The sequence below is a fragment of the Sesamum indicum genome, linkage group LG6 (genome assembly GCF_026168435.1).
Source record: "Sesamum indicum cultivar Baizhima isolate 11 linkage group LG6, ASM2616843v1, whole genome shotgun sequence".
NCBI lineage: Eukaryota > Viridiplantae > Streptophyta > Magnoliopsida > Lamiales > Pedaliaceae > Sesamum > Sesamum indicum.
In genome coordinates, this window is record NC_142662.1 from 4,552,700 (window position 1) to 4,567,450 (window position 14,751).

General features: G+C 35.9%; 4 protein-coding genes across 11 annotated transcripts; 1 reads left to right on the top strand and 3 right to left on the bottom strand.

Moving 5' to 3' along the window:
• Window positions 1–16: 16 nt before the first annotated feature.
• Window positions 17–3,623, bottom strand: LOC105165107 (uncharacterized). 2 transcript variants are annotated; one of them, XM_011083981.3, is made up of 5 exons: window positions 3,175–3,623; window positions 2,886–3,038; window positions 1,909–2,323; window positions 1,413–1,604; window positions 17–1,092 (listed from the first exon to the last, which is right to left on the bottom strand). In XM_011083981.3, exons 1-5 carry the CDS (start codon window positions 3,352–3,354, stop codon window positions 251–253), a joined length of 1,782 nt encoding a protein of 593 aa, XP_011082283.1. In that variant the 5' UTR covers window positions 3,355–3,623; the 3' UTR covers window positions 17–250. The 2 variants fall into 2 exon arrangements, with proteins under 2 accessions (XP_011082283.1, XP_011082284.1); XM_011083982.3 differs by lacking the exon at window positions 1,413–1,604.
• A 2,182-nt stretch (window positions 3,624–5,805) lies between these two features.
• Window positions 5,806–8,311, top strand: LOC105165109 (SGNH hydrolase-type esterase superfamily protein). Its single transcript, XM_011083987.3, has 5 exons — window positions 5,806–6,217; window positions 6,440–6,567; window positions 7,044–7,283; window positions 7,427–7,682; window positions 7,769–8,311. Exons 1-5 carry the CDS (start codon window positions 5,860–5,862, stop codon window positions 7,999–8,001), a joined length of 1,215 nt encoding a protein of 404 aa, XP_011082289.1. The 5' UTR covers window positions 5,806–5,859; the 3' UTR covers window positions 8,002–8,311.
• LOC105165108 (calcineurin B-like protein 7) lies at window positions 8,035–9,738 on the bottom strand. Of its 3 annotated transcripts, none has more exons than XM_011083984.3 (8): window positions 9,579–9,738; window positions 9,404–9,486; window positions 9,201–9,260; window positions 8,999–9,107; window positions 8,862–8,914; window positions 8,706–8,786; window positions 8,515–8,627; window positions 8,035–8,271 (listed from the first exon to the last, which is right to left on the bottom strand). In XM_011083984.3, the coding sequence occupies exons 1-8, from the start codon at window positions 9,646–9,648 to the stop codon at window positions 8,208–8,210; spliced, it is 633 nt and encodes a 210-aa protein (XP_011082286.1). In that variant the 5' UTR covers window positions 9,649–9,738; the 3' UTR covers window positions 8,035–8,207. The 3 variants fall into 3 exon arrangements, with proteins under 3 accessions (XP_011082286.1, XP_088737757.1, XP_011082288.1); XM_088881631.1 differs by having other exon boundaries at window positions 9,404–9,480; window positions 9,579–9,690; XM_011083986.3 differs by lacking the exon at window positions 8,706–8,786.
• A 1,251-nt stretch (window positions 9,739–10,989) lies between these two features.
• On the bottom strand, window positions 10,990–14,386 carry LOC105165110 (calcineurin B-like protein 7). 5 transcript variants are annotated; one of them, XM_011083990.3, is made up of 9 exons: window positions 14,209–14,386; window positions 13,086–13,204; window positions 12,891–12,973; window positions 12,668–12,727; window positions 12,435–12,543; window positions 12,126–12,178; window positions 11,792–11,872; window positions 11,565–11,677; window positions 10,990–11,337 (listed from the first exon to the last, which is right to left on the bottom strand). In XM_011083990.3, exons 2-9 carry the CDS (start codon window positions 13,174–13,176, stop codon window positions 11,268–11,270), a joined length of 660 nt encoding a protein of 219 aa, XP_011082292.1. In that variant the 5' UTR covers window positions 13,177–13,204; window positions 14,209–14,386; the 3' UTR covers window positions 10,990–11,267. The 5 variants fall into 5 exon arrangements, with proteins under 5 accessions (XP_011082292.1, XP_011082291.1, XP_011082290.1 ...); XM_011083989.3 differs by having other exon boundaries at window positions 14,195–14,384; XM_011083988.3 differs by having other exon boundaries at window positions 14,200–14,383.
• Between the last annotated feature and the right edge of the window lie 365 nt (window positions 14,387–14,751).

The window sequence follows — 14,751 nt, forward strand, 5'->3', positions numbered from 1 at the left end:
TTAAATTGAAAAAGAATTTCAAAATTCAGTTTACATTCCACTTGAATAGACCATGTAAGAGTTGCCTGTACAATAAGAGCTTGCCTTCAATGATGTTATATTTACAAGCAACACAGAGCAATGCAAAGCTCAGCAGATTAGCATGCATATTGCATCCTACCTTCCTCAAAAATTCACAAAAGGAACCAAGATAGAAGTACATATTACAGACATGCAAATCAAGATCTGGATGTTATTACTTGGTTCTACGTTATCCTCGGAGCAACATTCTTGCCCTGTCATACGTGGCCTTAGCAGCATTCCACTCAGCTTCTTTTAGTTGACGGAGCTTTTGGGACTCCTCCAACGCCTTAGATGCAATCAGAAATTTCCCCTCCAAAACCTCCTTGTTTTTGGATATTTCATCCAGTTCGTGCTCCATTTTTAGCATCTCGATCTCACAACTTGACAGTTCGGCCTCAATCTGGAAAATCCAATCCATGGTAGATGAAATTTCTTCTTGCAGAACTTTTAGGCGCTTCTTGTTGTCGGTCATGGTATCGACTGCTTTAGCATGAAAAGAGTTTATCTCGTCCAGTCTCATTCTCTCGCTAGAACACTGATCAACTAACTTCTGATAAGAATTGTTTCTGGGCATAGATTCTTCGATGTTAGCCAATAATGTTGCACAATGAATGAGCTCATTGGCACGGGCCTTGAAATCTTGATGGTCGAAGAGCAAACGATCTAGAGCAGCAAATGTAGCTTCTGCTGCCTGACGCATGGCTTCGTGGTCTTTGACGTCCATAGTCTCCAGATGGGTAAGGAGTTCATTTTGAAGGTGCTCAGCAGCCTGACCAAAAGCCTCTGAGATTGATTTTGACATAACATTTTGAAATCTGATGTCACATAAAGGCTCACTGCATGATGGTGAATTAACACTAACACAAAAAGGTTTTATGCCGGAGAGTTGAGCATTATGGCATGAAGTAAAGAGACTCTTGCTGCAGCTTGCAATTCTTGGAAGATTCATCGTTGGGATGGTTGAAGCACCAGAATTTACTGGAATTTTGTCTTGCACCACAAAAGTGGAGTCCAATGGGGAGGTAATGCCTGGAAAACAGAGAGCAAGAAGGAAATTAAGGATAGAACATGAATAATTCATGAAATATGAAAGTCGACAAACAAGTCAAATGTCATTGATAACCCGACCAGAATATCAACTAGTTTTGATTCCACTTTCTCAAAGCTTTGGTTTTCTGAAGGAATCTCAGGAACCACATAAGTGGGAGAAGAAAAGGGAACTTCAGGGTGCAACTGTAGATATTATCCTTTTCCCAACCATACGAACATCTAGATAAGGCCGAGAGTTGGATGCTTAGATGACACAGAAGAAAAGAGAACCCGAAACAAGGAGACGCATTCCCACTTACAGCAGGTGAATGGTCTCGGTGAATGTGTCATCAAGCAGGGCCTTGGATGGAAAACAAGCCTTCCCCACCAACCCTTTAGTTGAGCACTCAAATTTTTACGGATTGCAGCTGCCATCCAACAAGGTTTAATTGATTCAGAGTTCACTCCCAGGCTCAACATGAGAGGGTGAGCAGAAATTGACGAACCCCGAGCTGCAAGAAAATTCCATTAAAGGAATACGGTGCGAGAAGAAAATACATAAGAACAAAATTCGAGTAACTACCCATAGGAGGTACCCTAATTGTGATAATCTAATTTGTGACAACTGCAAATAGAGACGTAAAACGAAAAGAAACACTTTCAAAGTAGTCTTAGGGCATAAATCTAGCACCAACAGTGTGTTTCATGCTTGGTATTTTTCTCAAGATGCCACATGAAAAGCTAGGATGTTATTTCCAATTTTTCCTAAAGCATGCACAACGCACTCAACCAGAAAGCTGAAAGAATATTCATCACCTTTTAAATCTCCATATCGGGATCTTTTGGGAGGCTTTCTTGAAGATTCATTAGTTGTCTCGGATGTTACTCCAACACACTCGAGATCCCGTAAATTGTGAATCACAGGAGACTCGTCATCCGCAAGGCTAGTGTAATTGCTGTTTCCCGCAGGGCCAGAGTCATTGTAGTCGGTCATAGTTGCAGGGCCATTATTATTACAGTTTGTCATAGATGTGGGGCCAGTTTGACTCAAGATTACAGTGGACTCGAGATCGTTTTCCCTGCTTCCCTCCGCCAAATCATCATTCACGGGGAGCGTATCATCGCAGTTTGTCAAAGTTGATTGACATGAAGTTCTCCTTTCGTCTGCTTGGGCGTTTGCTGACGTTTCTAGCTCGTCTTGCCAAACTCTATAGCCACAAGATCCTTCTCCCTGCAGATGTTTTAGATAGAGCATCAGTAAGACGTGAAAAACACTCTGTAGTACATATAACAACACTGCGTTCCTGAAGGCATGCAGCTTCTCCAAATATTGGTTCTGTACAGAATCTAAACACATTCATTAATTTAATCTCTTTCTCTCTTATAATACAATATTTAGTTTAAATCAAAGCCTACTCAAACATTGGACAAGCCAGTTCAGCTAAGTGCATTCAGACTCTAGTTAGTAATATAGGCTATTTTTAGCCAAGAATACTACGGCGCTGAATGGTAACTTTGAAACATTTTATGAAACTTTAGGTAGACTTTGAATATTAAGAGCCCGCCTGCCCATGTCATTTTTGAACAATGTATGATCAAAATTTAAGATCGTCCAGAGATTTTAATGAAGAAAGTCAACATCTTCACAAATGCCAAAAGGGGTCACAAAAACAAAGAACTAATCGCACACCAACCATTTGATAATCAGCAAAAAGAACATCTTGTAAGACCCAGAAAAATTAATAATATATATATATACATATATATATATATATATTGATAAGAAATTCTACCTCCTTTACTCTGCACATGAACAAGATCCTACCCGCATTGGGTCCCCTGATCTCCCTGCGAACCCGGCAAACACCCGCCATACAACCCCCACAATACGGCACGTTAATGAGCTCGTCGGGTTTCACCTCGTCCGCCCACTTGAAGAATTTGTGCTAAATTATAACATCCCAGAAATCAAAATTTAGAGAATAAAGAAAAATCAGCCAACCATAAAGGAATAAACCCACAAAAATCAATTCAAAAAGAAATTGACAAGTGAAGCAAAGATCGAGAATCAGCGGGACTGACATCCCCCGCGGGGCATGTGTAGAACTGGCGTCCGGGGTTTCCTGTAGTGGAGGAGGTCAAGAGGCGGCAAGTCGATGTGTTACATGACGGGCAGATGAGGCACCGTTCGTAGCGAGTAAGAGGCGTCGCCGGCGGCGGACTGTCAGTAGGGGGGAACTGTTGTGACCAAAGGCCTTTCATGATCTTGCGAGGGAAAATCGACACCCTCAATGGCTTTCGCTATTTGGAATTGTTTGTTGGAGAGGCTAGAGATGTATGTATGAACAGTTGGCTGCTACTCCTACTCCTACTCCCACTGTCAGCGGCGGTGACTGGCGCGAGAGAGTGGGAGTGCAGTTGTTTTTGTCTTGCTGCGGAGATGTTTGCTTATGGATTAAGACTAAAGTAGCAGCAGTTCAGTGCTCCTATCATTCACATTTCCTTCCGCCTCGAACAAAGTGAACGTACGTTGTCACTATATTATTATTTGCACCACCGCCCCCCAAATCAGTTTGCAGCACTTTTATTCTTTCTTTCTCGTGGTTCAAATTAGGGATAATTACCACCTCCCATTAAATTTTTTTATGCAATAATAAGTAAATTTTTTATAATTTAAAAAATTATATTTAATATTTTTAAAATATGTTTCTGTCTAACAATAAAGTTTTTTTATTAGTTAAAATTTATTGAATTTTGTGGTATTAACAAAAAAATTAATATTTACAATCGATTAATTTATTACTGACTTACAGGTCAAATAAACTTTTAGAATTAAATTACCCTTATAACAGTAAAAATATACCTCCTTACATACGTTAACTCGTGAAGAGTATGAGAGTAATTTGATCATAAAATATTTATTTAACCTATAAAATATCAGTAATAAGTCAATTTGGAGTAAATATAAATTTTTTCTGATTTTTTTTTGTTAATATTAGCAATTTCGATAATTTTAATTAATACAGGATTTATTTGTTAGAGAAACCAAATTTTAGGGGTGTTAAATGTAATTTTCTAAACCATTAAGTGATTACGTGTAATTATACCAAATTTCAGGATTGGAAAGTGTAATCAAAGTATAGAATAATTTAAAAAGTTATATTTAGTGATTTTAAAGTTTATTTTTGTCTAATAAATAGGTTTTTCTTTAGTCAAAATTCATTGAATTAATAATATTGACAAATATATTGAACAAAAATCAATATTTACCTCGATTAACTTATTACAAGTTAAATAAATCTTTTCTAACTAAACTACTCTTATCATGATGAAGATATACCTACTCACATGCATTAATATTTGAAAATGTATAATGATAGTTTGGTCATAAAAAATTTTATACGACATGTAATAATTAGTAATAAATCAATTGGAGGGAAATTTGTATTTTCATCTGATTCTTTTGTTAGTATCAACAAATTTGGTGAATTTTAAGTAACGGATAAACTTATTTGTTAAACGAAAGTAAATTTTAAAAATATCAGATGCAATTTTTTAAATAACATAAAATTTATGTATAATTAGAATTTTTAAAAGAGAATGGTGTAATTATCTTCCAAATTAAGAAAAAATTCAATTCATAATAGTACTTTATATATAATGATGAATTATCTAGTTTTAGTAACATTGAAATTTGATTTGAATCGATATAATGTTCGAATCATATGGATGACGTAAATTCTAAGAATCACTGTAGCTGTTAGGCTTGTTAGGATTCAATAGGATGTTTTGTATTTTCTATTTTATTTAATATATATATATATGTATATTACGTGTACAAATATGATATTATTTATTTTATTTAAAATATAATATATATTGTGTATATTAATTAAAATAAAAATACATTATAATTTATGGTAAATTAAATTTAGTCATTCAAATTATACCTATTTTTATATTTTGTAATCTATTTTTTCATTCTTTTTTTTTTGTGAACTAATCTAACTTTGCGAAATTTGCACTTTACCATTTTTAAACTTTTTTTTTTATCCATATTTCTGTCGATATCAAATACAGTGCATATGAGATATTTAAGGGCAATATGATGTGATGTTTTTGAATTATACACTATATATGGTGCTTTTTTGGCAAAATGAATCGACATAAAGTTGTCATATACGACAAAGTGCAAAATTTACAAAATTAAAATAGTATATTGATACAAAAACAAAAAGATAACAAAGTGTAAAAACAAGTATTTAAAAATTAATAAAATAATTAAAGAAAATAACAAACAATAGATATTTAAAACACCAAAACAAGCATTCTCCCAAGTTATCCTCCAAGTTTTATAGACTGAAAAAAGACATAAATCTCGATTCGATTTAGAATTTTTATTAAAGTTTATGATCTTTTTAAACTATTACGATTTTGATTTATTTTTATTATTTTTTAATCTATTTTTATTTTCATGTCGTGAAATACGATCTGGCCATGTTTGGCAGCACGACTTGTTATATCAGAATTGCCCGGACATCGTTAATTTTAACTCAAAGTTTAATGATCGGGTAAAAATTAAAATGTTTATAAATCAAAATTAATTTTAACCTGATTTATAAGACCAAAAATAAAATATACCCATTGGTAATTTTTCTTTCCATTCTCAAAGGGCAATCCAATCCATTTCCCCAAGGGCATTTATGGGTTTCCATCCTTACTTCAACAGTCTCAATAGCCCGCCAATCCAAGAACTCTCTCTCATTCATGGATTCCTTCTTTGCAATCAGAACCTTGTTACTTCTCATCCCAATCTTGTTTCTTGACCCAATTATAGCCCTAGATTACCCTCAAGAAATCATTAATAATCTCTATCCTGATCTCGTGAGTAATGGGAATGGCACAATAGCAATCCCACCAGCAGAACCGGCAGCTCCTCCACCACGCAATTCTTCTTCTCTGCGTCGTGCACTGTTTGTAGTCGGTGATTCGTCTGTCGACTGCGGCACAAATAATTTTCTCGGGACTTTTGCCCGGGCTGATAGGCTTCCCTACGGTAGAGATTTCGATACGCATCAGCCCACTGGCCGCTTTTGCAATGGAAGAATCCCTGTTGATTATCTTGGTAATTCTTTATTTTGTTTTTCGTTATTATTTGAATGGGAAAAGACAGTTCGTGTAAGTAATTTGGTTGTTGTTGAGTGTAATAGAAGTAGAACCTCTTTTAGTTTTTTATGTTTTAGGTGGTTAGATAAAATCAGTCTTGGTTGGTATTTCTTTGTTATTTTTCCTGTTCTTGATTTTTCCCCTCCTATGAATACATGTATGCATTTTGGCTTTTGAACAGCATTGCGACTTGGGTTGCCATTTGTGCCGAGTTATCTGGGGCAGACAGGTTCTGTTGAAGATATGATCCGAGGAGTGAATTATGCTTCTGCTGGTGCTGGGATCATCTTTTCCAGTGGCTCTGAATTGGTACTGAATTTCCTTGCAACATCTGTTTTATGGACTTCTTGTCTATGTCAGCCTTCAAGCTATTACTAATATCAAGCAGTCGCGACTGGATCTTTCTTGCATATTGTTAATTCTAGATGTCTGTTGAATAAATCAATCGGTCTTATAAGGCATTGAACAAGATTCAGTCACCATGGTTCTCTTCTGAGAGAAATACTACAATCATTACGGATCTTTTTAATATGTTGCATAAGATCATACAGAATGATGGAATTAGTAACTCAATTGGTCAGATGATTGCCCTCATCAGTGTATCCTTTCCACAGGAAAGCTTCTTTTTCTTCTGTTTTCTCAGATTTTAGATGGCATTTTATTGCCGTGGACTAAAGCTGGAAACCAAGATTCTGGTGCCTATAAACACTTCTCTATTCAGACTGCTAAATTAGTTCATTTGTATAGTGCTCTAACATTATCTCTTGTTTCGAAATCTTATACAGGGGCAACACATCTCCCTCACTCAGCAAATTCAGCAGGTTATGGACACATTTCAGATGTTCATCCTCAGCCTGGGTGAAAATGCAGCCTTTGATCTTATTTCAAACTCCATATTCTACATTTCAATAGGGAGCAACGACTACATACACTACTATCTCCGAAACGTATCCAGTGTGCAATCTCTGTATCTGCCGTGGAGTTTCAACCAATTCATAGCACAGACAATGAAGCAGGAGATTCAGGTGATAAAGATCAATATCTCTTCACTTTGCTCTTCTGCATTGGCATATTTTTGACTCAGCCTTCTTCTGTCAGAACTGTTTATATGATGTATTTCTTCTTTTGAAATTATTACAAAAATATTTAGCCTATACTGATTATGCAGAACCTGTACAATGCAAATGTGAGAAACATAGTTGTGATGGGACTGGCCCCTATAGGATGTGCCCCTTATTACTTGTGGTTGTATGATAGCCCCAACGGGCAGTGTGTGGAGATGATCAATAACATGATAATGGAGTTCAATTTTGATATGAGATTCATGGTCGAGGAACTCAACCACAAGCTCCCTGGAGCCAACATAGTTTTTTGCGATGCATTTGAAGGGTCTATGGACATAATAAAGAATCATGATCATTATGGTGAGAATCTTGATTTGTCTTCACATTATAATCAAGATGTCCAGGTTTCATGTCATTTCATGCTATATTTTATGCTCGATTTTCAGGGTTCAACGTCACGACTGATGCATGCTGTGGCTTAGGCAAGTATAGGGGTTGGATAATGTGCATTTCTTCTGATATGGCTTGTGGAAATGCTTCGAATCATATATGGTGGGATCAATTTCATCCGACGGATGCCGTCAATGAAATTCTTGCAGACAATGTCTGGTCTAGCCTGCATTCAAGTATGTGCTACCCCATGAATTTGCAGGAAATGATATCTCAGAAAACGAAATAGTGAGCTACAAAAAGAAGAAAAAGAAAAAGGAAAAACACGGTAAAATCTTAACACCTCACTGCTGGAAAAGAATGTGTACATATAGATCCTAAATGGACTACTCAGCACTTAGTATAGTATTGCTTCATCTATAATCCACTCGTTGAACAGTTGAAAGAAGTTCTCACATTTCATATGATGGCTAGTTAGTTTGTCACTATCAAAGACTAAATATTGATCTCATCTTCTCTCTCTGTTCTCATTGTAAAACTCGGAAATGTTGTCATGTCCCTGCAAAATGAAATGTTTACTCCATTAGTGTTTTTTGGAAGTTAGACTTGATACTATAACTTGACAAGACTGATCCAAATAACTTAGGTGATAAGAAACTTCTTATACTGTAACATCAACCAGTTTCTATGAGACTCTAAAGCTCAGTTCTGGTTTTCACTTTGGGTGTTGTACATTTGCTCAGTATGAAACAAAAGGTTAGCAATCTAGAGTGAAAAAATTAGCTCTTATCAAAGAGATTACTTCAAATAAGGAATTGTCATGTTCCTTAACAGCGTTGGTCTCCGCACTGCTAAGTCTTTCCATTCTTCTATGTCTATCATCCCGTCTTTGTCTGAATCAGCTTCCTCGAAAGTCTTTTACATAAGCAAACGACAATTTTTAGTTCATCGATAACATGTCAAAAAATATAAAATGTTTCTCAGAGTCCACACCTTATCTATTATATCTTCAATAATGTCATCAGAAAGGATTAGGTTTGACTCATTAAGAAACTCTACAATCATCTCCTTTACCTTAAACCAAATAGGTTAATAGCAGAATGGTGAAACATAACAACCATACGAGTAAGCAAGAAAAGGTCGGAGTACCTCTTCTTTCTCAATGAATCCAGTCTGCCATATGTCATATAATCTAAATGCAACTGTAATATCAGAAGCAAAATGTTTGTATGGAAGTTTTATGCCTCATCATGTGTTGTAAGATACAGAGAGATTTGTGTGCATACAAATGGCTTTCTCCTCTTGAGGTGTGTCGGGGTGGAATATACTCATTGATCTGACGAACTCCCCGAAATCGATCACTCCATCATGTTTGGAATCGAACATATCGAACATCTGAATTAGAACCAGTACTGTGAGTTGTAGTTCCAAACAGCAGAGCCATAGGGGACAGACTTAAAACTTAAGAAAGAAATCTGGTTATCTGACCCTATCGGCAAAAAGAGACTTCTCCTTGCTATTCCTAAACAATCCAAGCTTAAACTCCTCCTGAAACCAAAATCTAGGCTCAGAACAAGTTCGTATAAATAATCAGTAAAACTGTAAATTGATGAATGAGCGTTTGTGTAAGATGATCTTGACTCTTGCAGTTTGTTGAGTCGCTAATTTAAATATATAGGGAGATGAATTACTCTGTTGAGGAAACCATCATCGACTAAAGTGCTGCCCAGTTTCCTATATAGCTCGTTCAATGTTTTGACCTCTTTCACTGTAACTACACAAAAGAAAGATCAAGTGTGCTAAGATAGCAGATAAATAGCAGTTCTAAAAGTAAAACTGCTTACTGTGGAAGGCACTGTGGCGTACATATTGTTTGAGTGGAAAGCATCGATGGATCTTCAAATATACGTCTTTCCTTCGTGCAAAGACACCCCATCAGTGAGTGTCTGATGTTTACATGATTGTCTACAGGTTTGGAGTTTATTTATAGTCATTTTTTTTAGGTTACTGTCCATGTTAAGAGAAGGTTTATTACTATCCTTGTCTAATTAAGACAATGTTGTCTGTCCCACTGACTAATTAAGAAAGGTTTATCTTGAGGGTTACCTCTTCTCACTTAGGAAATTCCAGTAACCATACAGTAAAAGTGTTCTGATTATGCATACGCGGACTGATTCTCTGAGATTCATGTCTTAATACTGTTAAAACCTTGGTTATTGAGAAATCGAATTAGCTCAGTATATGATCTAAGAAATATTACAACTTCATCTTTTTCTATTAAGGTATGTTTTTCTTCCAGCCCTCTTTTCTTCACACCGCGCATCTGCAGAAGGATCTCTGGTTCAAAATATGAATGAAAAAGAATTAGATCACTGAGTATGATCCAAGTATTACAACTTCAACTTTTTCTACTATCATATGTTATTCTTCCAGCCCTCTTTGTCTCAAACCAGGCATCTGCAGAACGATTTCTGGTTCAAAACATCAAAGTCGGCGTTGTAGGAGATGCCCTATGGCTTTACTTTGCTGTTCACGATATGTTTACGTGTAAGATTTAGAACGATGCTTACTTGGTTCCTTCAAATTCAAAGCACTGAGCTACGTCAGAACTATTTTCTTTTGCTGGTTGTAGAAAATGATTCTTGGCATATGTTCTAGTACATGGATTGTCCTTTTGTCTGGAAAATCAAGAATTCATTGTATTCGAGCATACCTCAAGTGTTAATGTATTGCCATTAAGTTTGAAATTCTTGATAACAGTAGAGGAATCTGGTGCTGTCTTGCTTTTATAAAGAGATGGTTGCTAAGAAAGCAACTTTCTATTATCCATAAACGCTGCCATCAAAAGCAAATAAGTTCTTAGAACATTTAAGCATGATCTAGCTAACTCTCCCGTTTCAAGAATAAGATCAGGGAATAAGATGCATTATTACTATTCGATATGTTGGAATGGGGATGTATATGTAGCATACAGAACATAACCTTCAGATCTTCTAAGTCTTAAAATAGGTAAGTGATTTTTCATTGCCTAAAGGAGCACTTGAGGATTTTTCTTATATATGTTGGCTGTCAAAATATGAGACGTTGTGGATCATGCACGTCACCACAATATGAGTTGTATTGCTCGTGCGGTTTGGCATTTTCACACTCAATTCATATAAGAAAAATTCTGTCAACTTCATCTTTACATTTTTAAGCAATGTTCAATAACTTGTGGATGATCTTACCCCACAAACTATGCTTGAGGAATTCAACTAAAGAAGTAGACAACGCAGTATTAAGAAGTACTGTATATATCATCGAGAATAAAAACGAATTTTACATTTTACTGGCAGCAAAAGAATTACAATCAGTAAACAATAGAACAGTATTGTAGTCCTAACTTTGCAATATCCATGTGCATTTTCCAAAAACATGGGAAATACAGAATTATACACTTGAATCAGTACAACAGTGGTGAATGGTGTACTAAGATAAAACCTAAGTTCTTACTATTTTTGTTTCCTCTGAAGTGCTAACTTCCGTATGCCAATACCTCACAGAATTTGTCCGGTTTCAGCAGACTAGTTCTGAGTCTGGGACTTCGGTCTCCATAACAAAGCTTGGAAAAGCCAGAGTAATCTCCCTGGACAGGGAAACCTTCTTTAAGTATAATGAAATTTGTACTGTATACATTGGATATCAAGTCATTATTGACAGCACAGCAATAATTTAGGATAACAAAAAACCAGGAGAGATCAGATACAGTTTCTCGGCACATCCATGAGAAGGAGATTTGGTTATATCCTAATGTAAACAACTACTTGTTGGGATATTCATGGGACTAATGTGTTTTTGGGACTCTCGACTCACCTTAGATACGGAAGAGTCATGTTCTTTATAAGAGAAGGATACTTTGCCACCATTTTCTTCCACTCTTCTAAATCAATTTTTCCATCTCCATTTAAGTCTGCCTCCTGGAGTGTCTGTCAGCAACTCAGCTCCATAAACATTAGCGCGTTATTTTAACAAGTGCTTGAAGAGGGATAGAGAGAGAGACACACACACAGAGAGGGAGAGAGAGGAACTTTGGTCACTACCTTGTCAACTATTGCTTCAACATCATCATCTGAAAGGGACAAGTCTGATTCACTCAGAGTAGCCAGTACCATTTCTTTCAACTGATGATTGTGAAAAAAATGAGGTGAGACAACAAATCATAAGCTGAAAACATACATGGAATTTGTTGACAAGAACATGTTTAGTTGCATGTTCAGCAAGCCCGGGATTTGTGGAACTGCAATCAAACATCTGTTGAAACATACAAATTTTTATTTTTCTTTCTCGAGTTTTACCCCTTTTTATTACAAGATGATATGTGTTCTATTACAATATGATTTTCATTGACAATGTAATACTGCAAAGAGTATTCACCTCTTCTCGTTCTATATAGCCAGTTTGCCTGAGGTCATACAATCTGAATGCAACTGCAAGAAAATCCTTCTTTGGTAAGTAATCATATTCATTAGGAGGGTATTTATATTAAGTCATATTATACCATGAGATATTCATTATGAGGCATACTTTTATAATGGTCAGTGGGTACTATCATAAGTCAGTAGAGACGATGGATTTGAGCAGCATATAAGTCCTAAGTTATCCTATGGTCGAGATGGGAAAGTGCAAGCTACATCATCCCTCATTATTCAGAAGAATTAAGTAAAAGCATTTATTATCACTTACATGCTATTTTATCTGCTTCTGGAGCATCAGGATGGAAGATACTCAATGAACGAACAAATTCTCCAAATTCAATTACCCCATTACGTTTAAGATCAAACAGCTCAAACAACTGCACAAGTGCAGAATAAAGTTGGTAACTAAAAAATTTCAAGGATGATGGTAGTTTCAGAGGTGTCATCTAGAAACGAGAAATAGAGTGAGTGGGAAATAGATGAGAGACAAAATATACGAACCCTTTCTGCAAGAATATTCTTCTTGCTGCTGCAATTGAAAAGTGCAAGCAAGAATTCTTCCTGAAACCAAACAGCAGCCAGATAACCAACCAAAATATGAAACGTGAAAGACAGTTGAACGACATTTGGAATTCTTCTGAACAAAGGAAGCATGTATCTTTTTAATGATAAACCATTAAACCATTGTTCTTAAGAGAAATATGGTGTCGGAGTAGGAAAGTACTTTGTGGATTCGGCCATCATCAACTATGGAACTGCTTAGCTGTTCGAACAGGATATACAGCGCCTCTACTTCATTTACATTAACTGTAACCAATAAGAAGTTTCGAAATTCAGAACTTCTAAATCATAATTAAGCAGACAACAACTTGTTGAACTGCTAATAGCACCGGGACAACCCCTTTTGGATTCAACTCACATGTTGTCTCAGAAGCAAGAATTGTGTGCTCCTCAAACCCGGGCGGGTTTTTGGCTTTTGACAAGCAAAAGCAGTTGGCTATCGAGCGCATAATATAGTCAAGAACTCACAAACACAAACTGCATACACATGAATATGTCAGTAACATGAATACTAAGAGATGCCCAAGCATGTAACTGAAGAATCAATGAAGAAATACATCAATAAGTTGGAGTAACAAGTTTCTTGATACAAATTTTGATCATTGTTCTTTTATTTCAATCTCTAAACAGATCATTCTCTTAGGCGGAGATCTTAATGATAACTTGTCTAACATTTTCACGGAACATCTTTCAGCAACCGAATCACATCCACAGGTATTATAAAGAACTATTCGTTATATATCTAATCAGCAATCTTAAATCTAAACTAAAATAGAAGACATGACTTCTTTCTTAGCACGTGGGATCTTCCAGTCTAAATCTGATATAGCTTGATATCAGCAGATCCCTTTTTGCAGTGTTAATGAGTCAAGCAAATGGAAACAGAAACATACTGAAGATTATTACAAAACTGTTGTAACCCAAGTACCATGATTATCCTAAAATGTCAATTGAAGCACTCTTCAGGTAGCTTATTGTAATTACCAAAAGATTCATAAGTTAGTCCACTCCATGAGTGAATTCATTCGAAATTGATAAATATAATTGTCCCAAATCTTGCAAGGATAAACCCTGAAAGTTGAATAGCCAATAAGGGGAATAAATATAAGAAAACTGTCCAAAATCAAGAAACTTTTCCCAGCAACTCAAGGGCAAAAAACCCACAGAATCTTGCCACTTCAAGAGTAGGACCAGAAACATGGGAAGAACAGAATGTCAAAAAGATACCACTTTTTCTCCTTACTTTTCACTGTTACAACTTCATACAATACGGTAACAAAACACTTACATTAAAACAACAAAACCATCAATTTGAACAGGCAGAAAGACTCAAAACACAACAACCTAATCCCCAATACATAGACATGTAGATACATATATTTACACAACTGTAAACAATGTGTGTGACTGCGTGTAGTTGTTGGAAATGGGGAAAACTGAAAAGAGACATGAGAAAGATGACATGACCTCACCAGTCTTACTTTTCTCGTTCTGGTGAAGGTGTTAGCCTGTGCAAGCACTTTCACAAATTCAGGCCTATTTTTATAGAGCATTCTTCATACCCTTCACACCCTTTCTCAATTGTTTACTCAATTCTCTGACTTTCTTCAGTCTCCGCCATTATTTATTCAAACCCTTTTTTCTTTTCCTTATTATTTAGTAACTTTGAAAATTTTGAAGAATCCCACTCTTTGTGACTCACAAGAATGTACTAATGTACAAACCATCCCTTTTTTTTATTGAAAAATGAAACTAAAAATTGAAAAAAAAAATACAATTTCCCCATAAAAATTTGATCACGCCAAGCACAAAATTAGATCTTGTACATTTTCTTGAAAGTGTATCCATCTCCGTCTGTCAGCGTATCAGGTGATGGTTGACATGGTCATTACTCATTAATGTTCATGTGGTTGACAATATGGCACTCCACTATTACCCTTTATTTATTAGCCGAAAGAGAGAGACGTTGCCTTCATTTCAATGGAATTCAGACACAAATTTGCATAATTTAATCGTATAAAGTA